At 38.1% G+C, this 12,435-nt stretch overlaps 1 protein-coding gene across 1 annotated transcript in view; it reads left to right on the top strand.

Annotated features, from left to right (window-relative positions):
- The window catches only part of LOC117379073 (CUB and sushi domain-containing protein 3-like), a 319,068-nt gene that overhangs the window by 275,575 nt on the left and 31,058 nt on the right, over positions 1 to 12,435 (top strand). Inside the window, exons 26-31 of the mRNA XM_055225479.1 lie at positions 1,312 to 1,447; positions 4,045 to 4,190; positions 10,000 to 10,080; positions 10,364 to 10,477; positions 10,682 to 10,870; positions 11,559 to 11,717. Of these exons, the coding sequence (XP_055081454.1) occupies positions 1,312 to 1,447; positions 4,045 to 4,190; positions 10,000 to 10,080; positions 10,364 to 10,477; positions 10,682 to 10,870; positions 11,559 to 11,717 (825 nt within the window). The remainder of the gene's footprint in view (positions 1 to 1,311; positions 1,448 to 4,044; positions 4,191 to 9,999; positions 10,081 to 10,363; positions 10,478 to 10,681; positions 10,871 to 11,558; positions 11,718 to 12,435) is intronic.

Here is a 12,435-nt window from a genome sequence, read left to right as displayed (position 1 = left end):
TTTTTGTAACATAAGATATTTTCTATTTTCTCACTTTTTAAGACTTTTGGGAGCAATTCTTATATAACTGTGTATTTGTCTGACCTTGACTTGAACTCATTATTCTTCCAGAGCATGGTAGCTCATGGAAAACCACATTTTGTCAGTAGGTTGCTAAATGATGGGCAAATACTATACCACGGTGCAAGAGACACAAGCTTTTGCAGGGTGAAATACTATAAATAATTTGCTCAGTTTCTTTCTATGAGTAGTATCCTAACTGTATTTATATTTGTAAAGCTTTCTGAGTGAGGGAGATGGTTTGCGCATGTAATATTCGATGACTCAATATGATTTTTGACTATTTTTATCTTTCAACAAAAGCACTGACTGTGTGCGCTTCCATTTGAAGTTGGCCTTTCTGAATCATCTGCCTCCTACCACTGACTTGTTTGACTTTATGCCTGGCCCACAGTAAATGTATCCAAATGAAAATTGAAACTGTGACCCAAATGTCGAGATATAAATCAGATTGTGTGTAAATAGCTTTGGTGAATCCTTACACTACAATTCTACAGTGTGCACAGAAGGCACCTGAAACTGTAGACTTAGATAATGCAAGGGACAGGTTTTATCAAAGCATCAAAAGAGGGTTTCAGGGTAAAAAGGGGGTAAAAGGGGCAAAAGTGTAATCAATATGCTCCTTGTATAACTGGGGCAACAGTAGATCAGTTGCTAGAGAGTTTGTCCACTGATCCAAAGGTTGGCAGTTCGAATCCCGCTCTAAACTTAAACATCATTAATAGAGCAGTCAGATCCACTAACCCACAGGTTGGCGGTGCAATTCCAGCTCCCACAAATGAATACTGTATTTGTGTCCTTGGGCAAGACACTTAACCCATAACTCCCCCAGTGTCTGTGTACACTGGTGTATGAATTTGTGTGTGAATGGGTGGGGTGAGTGGTTCCTTAATGTAAAGCGCTTCGAGAGCCTTGAAGGTGGAAAAGCGCTATATAAAAATGTCATCATTTACCAGATACTATGCAAATCCTGTAACTATTTATACTTGCCTAAAAATGTAATCACCTAAAAAGGTTTTATTGGAGAAAATTGAAAAGCCCATGTACATTCACTTTTCTCAATTCAGTCTACAGAAAAAAATGGTAAAGCAGAGAAGTCCATATAACTGCTTTATATTTGGTTTGGAAACGGTAACTTGTTTGGACCTTTCATTTCCTCTATATTGAAGCGGCACATTGGAGCTCATCAAACCACTAGCAGACACTATGATTTCCTTAAATTGGCTTCTGCGTGTGTCCCTGAACCTGCAGTGAGGTTGAGGAGAGTCTACAAAGAGAAGATGGCCTCCAGTCTCATGCTCACACGCAGCAGCGATGGTCAAACTCCCGCTCTTAGTCACAGCCGCAAAGTCGCCCCCCACAGAGAGCCCCAGCGCCAGTGGCAAAGGTGTGATTTTCTCAGCAGTCTCCTCTAGTCCAGAGCCAGCCAACCTGACAGTCAGTTAGGCCACTAATTGGTCTCATACTGTGGCCCACAACTGGATTTTATTGTATCAATTTTATAAGTCACAGCTGTGAGATTGTGTTAGCCATTTCTGACAAAGTGCAATCCATGCCACATATATTCACACTATATATGCAATTATGATATGGAGGTAAGTAAGTAGGCAAAAAGATGAGGTCTATGCTGAATCGTTTCTAATATTACTTAATTAATATATTTGCCCCAAGTACAATATGTTAATTAATTCATTATTCATTTAAAACCGATAATTACTTGCTAATTTGTTGGTGCTAGTAGAAAGGACTAGGCAATTGATCAAATTTGAACCAAGATCAACACATCAACATCAGTCATTTTCAATTATCATTGATCAACTTGGGTTGTTTTCATAGAGAGGTCAAAAGTCAATTTTTTTTGTGGAGAATTCAGACTTTAGAGGAAAATCTATATTATTATAAACAAGAACAGGTAGAGTATAACAACAATTACTCTGATGGAGTTTATGCATTTTATCTTCAGAGGTAAAGGCTAGTATAAAGATTTCGGCAAATTATTATCATAAGAAAATATTTAATGAAGATATATTATGCTATGCTATATAATTCTACTCTGACTCCCATGGATTATTATGTATTAATTTGGAATTTTAAATAGCAATATTCATCTAAAACAACTTACGAAAAGAAACAAGTCCAATCATGTCTGCATTAGAAACTGCAGTGCCAAATGGGAACCGACATCGTAAACGTCATTAACAAAGAACTAGCACCCTCGATGAATAGCTGCAGATCATACTAGCAAGCAGGGGATTATTTATTTATTTATTTATTTTATTATTTGTGCCAAAATGACCACACAGCACTGTGAAATCCTATATGTATCACTGATTGAGAAAATAAAATTAGAGAATGAAGTAACTACAGAGAAGTGGGCCTGTACTGGGGACGGTGAAAATGGCAGTTGATCTGCAATATGGTGTCTTGAAAATAAGATTGCCCAAATATGCACTAATCACTCCAAATACAATTTCAAGCGTGTAAATGGTGAGGAAAAACACCTGTAGCATGGTTAAAAGCTCTAAAAAGCCAATTTAGGAAAATATATCTGCTTTAAAATGGAGAACACCAGTGTGTGGTAACACACAGCAATATGGCTACCAACATTTAGCAGGTGGTCACAGTAACATGCCTAATCTTAATTGAACCTGAAATCAGTGGCTACAGTTACATGCACAATCAAAATCTGATTCATATCACATTAGTCAGTGTTATAACATTATTTAAATGATATGTAAAAAGCCAAATCATCACATTTCTTTCTGATAATGGCTGCTTTGATTACACACATTAGATTTTGCTGGTTACACTAAGTAATCTTAAAGGTCTAGGAATCAGACTATAATCAGAGTGTGTGTGAATAAGGTCATAAGGTCATAACAAGGTTCTTTAGTTTAGTTAGTGTTAGTTAATAGTGACGTGTGTGCAGAATTACACAGAAATTCTTACCCCACACTTGATGGATCCCTTCTTGTCTATCTGTCCTCGATCACTATCCTAATCATGCAACTTCATACCACCAGCATTGGCAAACTGTATTTAACTCTTTACCCATAATAGCATTTGTTATTCTCATAATATGACAACAGTGTAATCAATATTTATGAACATCCCATCGCAGATCGGATAAGCAGGCGGTGGCTTTGGGCTGTGCTGTGATCCTTTGACAAAGGGGAGTTTGTTGAGGTTTTACATCAAAATGAGCTTTGCAACACTGTAGTTGGCATTGTTTGGAGAGGCAAGATGGAACAATATCCGAGCACAATCACTCTTGGTGCCAGTATTTTGTCATACAATGTCCATCTCTATTTGCAGTCAATGGAGCAGCTGCAGGCTTTGTCTCATAAATATCATTAACGCACTTCGATCTTTGTTCCTAGCCTCCAAGCGAGCATTTCCTGTACGCAAATAGCATTTAACTGCCGCAAATGATGGGAGTAAGGTATGAATTATGTTTTAGGTTGACTTCTATTGGCCCATAAAAGCAGCTGTTTAGTTGCTAAGGGTTTTTATGTTTCTGCCTGCATTTGTTGGTTGGTTTGTTAGTAAAAGTAAGCGAGCAAAAAAGTAAGAAATGAGAAAGATTTGTCAAGGGCAAAATTATGTGTTTGAGGCATGAAACATGACAAGGATTTTTTTTTTTGAGCACCAGTACCACCTTCGACCACCAGGTGTAGGTAAAGGAGCAATATTATTACATTATGAAGGGTCTTGGGCTGTTAGATGTACCATTTTCCCATGAACAAGAAGTTCAGGGTTTGTAGCATCACCATTGTAATATAAATACAATAACATGTCAGAATGTATCTTTAATTTAATATAATTATATGTGTTTCAAGGTAACTTACCCCCAGATATAAGTCCATATTTGGAGCCAGTGACTGTGCTCTCCAAGTGGCTTTCAGCATGTCTTTCTTCTTGGTCAATAAAAGGTTCAAGTTGTTTTCTGCTCATTTTAACTTGAACTGTGTTGTATTGTTTCAGGGATGGTCCGGACCAGTCTTCTCCTCAGATTGGGCAGTTTAGTGGCAACACTGCACTGGAGTCTGTATACTCAACCTCTAACATCATCCTCATCAAGTTCCACTCCGACTTCTCTGGGGCTGGATTCTTCGTCCTGAGTTACCATGGTGAGAACAATTCCCGAGAAAAGGTTAAAAAAAATCTATAGAGCTCTGTTCACAATGAATTATTGTTTTATTGAACCAACCCCATTCCTGTGCATCTTGTCTTTATTTTTGATGATATTCTGTGCTTGCCAAATACTTGTTCTTCCTTGTCGTACATTTTGTATTAGTGTCCAACTATATATTATTTATCTTTGTACATTTTTACCACTACTACTTTGCTGTTCGTTCTCTCAACTGACCACCAGGACTTGGACTCATAGACATTATATATAAATGGAAATAGCTAACCTGCTAGGCGCCGTGTTCCAAATAGGAAGTGATCAGGGGCGCGCTTCCAGCTCCATCGACTCTGGCACCAATTCACTTTACATTGAAAAAACTGTCACCCCTCTCTCTGTAACTCCTGCAGTGAGCCTCATCATTTTGGTCGTACAATGTTCCTATTAACCCGCTTTACATGATTATGGTATTTTTATTTCGCTATTGTGTCCGTAAATTTCCAAAGGTCACTCCCGCTAGCGTTAGCAACAGCTTTGATTGACAGCATTGCCAAGTGCCTGCTCCGTGCTAACCTAACATTGTGGGCAAGGGGGACATTACCTTCATCAGCCTTGCTCTGGATTGGCTCTTTGGTTGCTGCTATACTTGCAGTCGGAATTCAAAATATGGAGCTCCAAATTTGCCCCTATTACCGCTAGCCTTGACAAGCTTTATTTAGCTGGAGCCAAAAGCTATGGGTGACGTCACACTCCCTTAGTCCACTTCTTTATACAGTCTACACTTGGACTGGAAAATAATGGATCCTGCCCATGCTAGATAGTGCCAATTCTTTGCTGATTTCTTCATTTTCTGGTTGATAACTCAGTTTGTAATTTTTTATCTACTCAACTTCTTACATAAGTTTTGCTCAACTTGGGGATTTGTGTGGTGCTTCATTTTTCAGTCTTAAGTTTCCACAGTGAGGCAAAATAGTTATTGGATGGTGTGAACTCACTTCTAAATACATTTTTAGTGAAGTGTGGAGGCAGCTGCCAGCCTCAGGTTGTGGGGAACCAATAATGGCATCATTAGTTGTAGCCACGGTGACGCCATCGATCTGTTTGGTGTTGTGTAGCGCTGTCTACAGTACTAAATCCTCATTAAGTTTAGCTCTCACCAGCTCTCTCTGACACATGCACACGCCAAGACTGTTCTTCAGCTCCTCTTTCTATGTATTTGCATTGTCCCAGAGAAATGTACAAGATCCACAGCAGTTATTAGTTCTATTGAGGTTGTTGTTCCCCAAACCTTTATGTTGAGTGATATGGCAGGAATGGTTTGGGAAAATTTAGTTAGATACTCGTCAAAGGAATCAGTTTGAAACCAAAACGTCATATAAACCCATAGATATATTTATTTAAGTGGACAAGATGAAGCTCATTCTGTATTATACTGTATCCATATCCATTATGAAAAATTAGAACAGTTGCCATCGGAATTAACAAACAAAACAGTTAAAACAAAATAGTATATCTTTTGATTGAGAAAAAGTCCTCAAAATGACACTGATAACACAGATAAGACAGTAAAGTAATTAAGTAACCAGCAACTTCATTAAAATAATTATTAAGATAAGTAATTTAAATAAATCTCCCTTTGATTCGTCTGAACTTTCCACAACACAATAATGGTTCTGGGACTTGTAATTAGACACACAGTGAACTATTTGGAGTTTAACAATACGCTCCCTGCCATAATGCTTCTGAGTGCTGACCTGTTAATTACCAACTTAAAGAATCCAACATTAAACTGAATTATGTTGTCTAATTTATCCACTGACGTTTAAACGGTTGAAATAACAGCTTCTATACACAGTGGGGACGTTATATTTGTGCAAGTCTGCCCATGCCATAAAGTTCACTTTTTCATTTCCCTTCCATCTTTCACTGTGGCCCTTCAGAAAGCTTAGATTTGTCTTCTGTCTGTATTTAAGATGAAAGCCTTCAGTGTGGACCTGCTTTTTATTTTAGCACAAAAACATCAATCTTAACATTTCAGGGCATCCATCTTGTACCGTTGTAAGAGTTTTCCTTGGCGTAAGAAAGAGTGGTTTTTCAAAGCCATCAGAATGCATCGTTGTTTAAATGTTTTTGGGGGCTTTTCGATATTTTGTTGAAACTTTTTTTCCTCCTCTTTCACTTGACAATTTTGTTGCTGCTTTTTTGAATAACACTTTCAACATGGATGGCCTCTAATGAGTTTGGAGGTTTCAAGATTTTAAGCACTGTTTTGCACAGTTTGACATGTCTCCCTTCTTCTCTGTCTCAACATACATGTAGATCATTTGCTGTCCCTTTTTGAATAACATATTTGTCTTTGCCAAAAAACTTTCTTTTTGGAGCTTTTTACATCAAGTTTTCATTCTTTTTTTTTAGACGGGGCTTTACTTTTTTAGACGACTGACGTGTTGTTAATGAATTTCTCCTGGCAGACTTGAACTGTCAGCTGTCACACTCGCACAGGAAAAGTACATCAGATGGAAGTTTATTTTCAATTCTGGTTTTATTGAGACATTTAGAGTTTGGAGTGGCATGGGAGATGTGTAAGAAGAACAGGCAGTGATATTTAACACATGTTATATTTATTAAGAAAGGGTTTGCAGTGGCAGAGTGGTTAGCACAAGTTCCTAATATAATATATAATGTATACGTCACAACAAGCTCACAGTTGCTGGGTATAGTTTCAGCTCTACAAAACATCAACTTTTATTTTTTTCTGTAATTTATTTTGTGTGACTAAGTAGCTCACTTTTTGGGAACGCTGAGCACAATAAAGCTCCAAAATCATCCTTTTGATTTATGCCACCGTTATTACTCAGGAATAGAACCTTGTCACAGTTTCATTTAGTAAAAAATACTGAATATGATATTTTATTCAATAGAATGTGAAGGATGGTTACCAAAAACTCTTAACTCAGGAACATTTTAATTAACATATTTTTTTTATGACAAAGTGTATTCATTTTTTGCTAATTAAAAAGATGAATATACATTTATAGCAAAATAACAACTGGTATTAAAAAGAAGACAACAAAATAAAGTACCACAATAGATGTGTGTGTCGCTTGTGTAAAAGGCTTCAAGAGGAATTGTGTTTTAATGGACATCTGTGAGCCCATTTTTGAAAGAGGAACATTAGAGAGAAAAATTTAAAATTACATTTCACTAAAATGGCCTTCTGCTGATACAAACTGTCTTGACAGCTTTGGGTGAAACACAACACAAATCCATTGTGCAGTTACATTTACCAGGGACACGTCAGACCACAATGAGCAGAGCGCATACTGTACGAGTATTTTCATGTCCTTGTCTCCAATACTGCATATTGTAAGTTGACAAGTAAGTCAAAATTTGAAAGTTACTCACAATTTAAGTAATGTTGAGAATGGATTTGGTTATTGTTATAATATGACCGTATCTTTGCAATCTGTGTAATACTTGGTCATCCAGGTCTGATCCATAGTAAAAGAAAAATGTAAAATCTGTCAGCTGGACAAAAAGTCATAGGAGTGAAGACATTTCGCTGCTTATCCAGGCGACACCCAAGCTACACAGTGCACACTTAGTGTAGATCCGTAGACCAAGCCAACAAACAGAAACTGTAAACAATAGGTATTTTTAGTTCCAGTGTAGTTAGGGCCTCCCTTCAAATAGATATAAGGCAGTGTCCATCAGCAATCTGACCAGAATTTAAGAAGTAGTTCTGGATGAGCAGCAAAGCTTCTTCACTCCTACAACTTTTTGCCCAGATGACAGATTTAACATTTTTCTTTTACTATTCAACTGAAGTAGAAATACTGTAACTTCCACTACTGCATTGGTGCAACAACTATTACTACTTTTCATTACTACCCTGTACTATGGATCCAACAATATATATGTTTCTATTGTCTTATTGTTTCTACTGCTACAACTCCCACTATTACTGTTACTATTAAATCTACCATTTACTATCTACTATCTATCTGCCAGTACATTTACTATAATGCTACTATATACTATTCACCTTATTCTGGAAGTTGCCGTGGGCGCTGCCATTGTCATTCGGATTGTATCATTTTACACGGGGCTGCTGCTCTTGACAGCAAAAAAAATTCTATACAGACTACTCAGCCTTTTTAAAGTCTCCCAAAGAATCTGTGCAATGTTGACTTGCTGGCTGCATGAACATTGAATATTTTACACAAATCAACTTACTCTATGTTAAATTTGAGCAGCAAAACTTTCCCCAAATTCTCAATTGAAATGAATGCAATTCCCACTTCACCAGAAGTGCCACCACAGGAAAGTCAATACTATATTCTCACCATTTTGTACATCACCACATCTCTGCATTTGTACCAGTCGCTACAGAGACGCTTTGAAATACCAGATCAATCCTGCTGCATCCATCAATCCCCAGTTTATCCATGCACTTCCTCTAAGCCGCTGGTCTGTGTTTGGATTGTCGTCGCTGTTTCACCACACTCCCTCACACCGTGAACATGTGGCTGAGAAGGGGGTCCGAAAATAAATGTGTGTCCCAGATCAATGATTATGATGTTTACTGTTGCTCATATACAGTAAATACAATGGAGAGGAGACATGGGTGTGTTTACATGCACCCACACACACCCCAGGGCGTTGATATGCATGAGAGGAACAGATACTATTGGCAGGTCTCATTTTCATAGTCAATTTCATCTTGAGTCATAGCCGACGGCGCTCCCTACCACTCTCCTTCCCCTCTTCTCTCTCTCTTTTCTCTCCTTTCTCCTTTTTCTCTCTCTCTCTTTCTACTGACTGATCTATGGTCGTGCAGTTATATTGATTAGAACCCTCAGCTCAGCGGCTCTGAACTCGCTTCCTTTTTATGATTCAACTCAAAATTGTGAAATGAGATTGTTTTAAAGTGGGCTGAATAGATAAGCCTAGAAACAACCAAATTTGGAAAAGTAACTATGTAAAATGTACCTATGACCAAATATTTTGCTCAAAAGTTGTTGATGATGCTGAGAGAAGCCTTGGTTTTAATTGTATTGAAAGCAACACATTCCAAAAAGCTGAGACCAAACCATAGGAAACTCATAGGACAGAGGAAATCCAAAATATAAACTTGTAATAATAATTGCCATAACCTATGCAGTTTTAACTGTTGAACAGGCTCAGTGCACAGCAGCACTCCAGCTAGCTCCCAGTGTCTCAAAGCTAACAGTTACTTTTATTAAAATCGAAAAACATAAAATAAACAACCTATTAAAATTCAAATTCATTAAAATAAAGGCTACACAATTATTTGTATATGTAAAATGCATCCGTTGCAGGGCGCTATTGTGCACAGAGCCAATCTATGATCAGATAATCTCAATGGCTCTATAGGTCATGGGTTTAAAAGAAAAGGTTAAAAAGTGCCTTACATCAGTTTTTTAAAAGTTCCTGAATGATACATACAAAGTAGTACTGTTGTTTTTTTTTTCTTTTTTAAGGCAATGTTATAATGTCTCAAGAGCAAAAGTAATGCAATCACCCAGTTTTAGTAAAAGACAGTGTTAGTGTTATAGTCATTAAAAATACAGCCCACCTTTCTACTAAACGGTTGCCATTGGTTACGTTACAAAATTTGCTTTTCTATGAGCTCTCCAAAAAGAGTTGTATTTTTGTCAAACAATCATACACATAGACATGAATCAGTGTCACCTTTGGGTCATGTAAGAATTGTTAGGGCAGTTGTTTGTTCCTTGTGCACATTTGTTATTTTTAAACAATGTTTCTCCCTTCCGTATATGTCCTAGCGTACCAATTACGGGTGTGCCAGCCTCCTCCTGAAGTGGCCAACGCTGACACCCTGATGGAGGACGGGGAGCTGGAGATAGGTGAGTTGTCCTTCTGGTTTGACACGCCGCTCTCAATTTGTGTCAGTTTGATGGAGCATGAAAACTAGCCCACTTGTTACTTTCTATGGTCCAAGTTTATCAAACACTATTCCTAGATGCACCACTGACAGTAATGGTATTCAGATGTTTAAAAATTAATGGTATATTTTAGCTTTGTTAGCTTTGGTAGGTAAGCAGGGTTGCATAAGGCTATATGTCTGTGAATGGGATAATGATGTTTCGGGCTCTTCTGCTTTTATCAAACTGAAATGTTATGCAACAGGTGACATCATCAGGTACAGATGCCATCCTGGATTCTCACTGGTTGGAAGTGAGATTCTTACCTGCCGTCTTGGAGAGAGGCTACAGATGGACGCCCCACCTCCAACATGTCAAGGTTAGTAGCTGTTAATACGAATCAAAATCACTTACAATGGGAGTGTTATGTGTGACATCAGCTGTTCTGTATAGAATTTTAAGTTAAATCTTGGAGCATGTTAAAATGGATTGGACCCACAAGTCGGGAGATCTTCACTTTACTTCACTTGCCCCATAATCAGTGTATTTTTGCTTATTCATTAATTATGATTTTTGCTTATAGTACAATGTCCTGCCCATGATGTGAGATACGACTCTTCTGGGGTCATCCTGAGTCCTGGTTGGCCAGATAGTTATCCCAATCTGCAGATGTGCTCCTGGAGTGTCACAGTGGAGAAGGGCTACAATGTTACCATCACCTTTGAGAGCTTCCACACAGAGAGGGAGTTTGACGTGTTGGAGATCTTTGATGGTAAAACCTGCACTACATTTTGCATGAGCTGTGGACTATAGAAATAAAGGACTGAGCTCTGTGGTTCTTCCAAAGTTTAAATGGGCCAAATCTGCAGTGGTCAGCACTGAGGCTCTTGAGACAGAACACAATGTTACAGCCAAAGTTGCTGGTCAGGCTGAAGTCCAGCATAACTATTATACCACTTTTTGGCCTTGGCAATTTATGCTTGACAATTACTTGACAGTTGACAGAATATCATAATTTCTTAATGTTTTGGAATTTTAAAAGATTTAATTCCTAAATACTGGAATCACATAAGTAACAAGCAGTAATATTGAACTTGAATACCCATGCTTTGTTTACAATGGTACTACTTATTTACCAGCTATTGGAAATCCATACATTTAAAAAGTGTGTCCCATTAAAGTCAATTAAGTGACAATAAAACAAAATACAAAATACAATTAAGTGACAATGGACTGTAAAGAGGTGACTATCATATACATTTTAAATGGACCCAGTGAAATGTGCAGTGGTCAGCAAGTGAGACAAAATATGATACTCAGAGTAGTTATTGGGACTGATGGTAACAGTGTCCTGGGAACTAATTTTAATATTAACATTCTGTCCATTGTCTACAGTTATGACATGCACTGACATGACATACATCTATAATAGTGTCTCATGCTTTGTCCCATCCCCACAGGCTCCACCGCCAACAGCCCAACATTAGCCACCCTGAGTGGAGACCTGCCCACTCCCTTTAACCTCACCACCTCTGGTCACCAGTTTTTGGTCCGCTGGTCCTCTGACCATGGCACCAACAAGAAAGGCTTCAAAATTCGCTATGTTGGTGAGTACCAAAGTATGTATCCAATCTTATCTTACTACTACTTCACTCTATTGCATGGAATAAACACAGAGACAGACAGAAGGTAGTTTTCTAAACGATAGCATTGAATTTGAATTATGTTGAAAAATACATTATAGTGAAAGTGGCCAGATGATTGGAGTAACCCACTTCTGTCTGTCTCCTGTTAAATGAAAATTGCATTGTAGCTATATATTCATCTACACAGGCACAGATGTTGTTTTGCAGCTAGCATTGCACTTCCATAGTGCTGCACCTGGGCTGGCTGAGCATAACGCTAAACGGCTGGGCATTAAGCACTATCTCTTTATGTAATGGCGTCTGAGTGCTTTAGTCAAGGGCATTCCCCGACAGGCGAGAGGTGCCCTGCCATTTTACATGTAGCGTTTTGCTCATTCTCTCCATACTTGTAACCTTCCAGTCAGAAGGCTGCTTCTTTAACCTTTAATTCACCACTGGACTGTGTGATGAATTATATACTCAATAATAACAGAAATGCCTCCCAGGATGCTCCTACTTTAACCTTTTTTGATAGCTATGATTAATGTGGGCAACTGCACGGATTGCAAAACATATGTTGCAAGCTGGTTCAACTTCTTTACACTCGGCCAGAATCTGTTTAAAAAGAAAAGCGACTCAATTTCCAAATACAAAGCAACTATTTAATCGCGCGTGTTACTCTTATTAGGAATGAATGAAGTTTGTTGTCGTG

This window comes from Periophthalmus magnuspinnatus, chromosome 11 (genome assembly GCF_009829125.3).
Source record: "Periophthalmus magnuspinnatus isolate fPerMag1 chromosome 11, fPerMag1.2.pri, whole genome shotgun sequence".
NCBI lineage: Eukaryota > Metazoa > Chordata > Actinopteri > Gobiiformes > Gobiidae > Periophthalmus > Periophthalmus magnuspinnatus.
The sequence above is the reverse complement of the archived record's forward strand: the minus strand, read 5'-3'. Positions and strand labels throughout refer to the sequence as shown.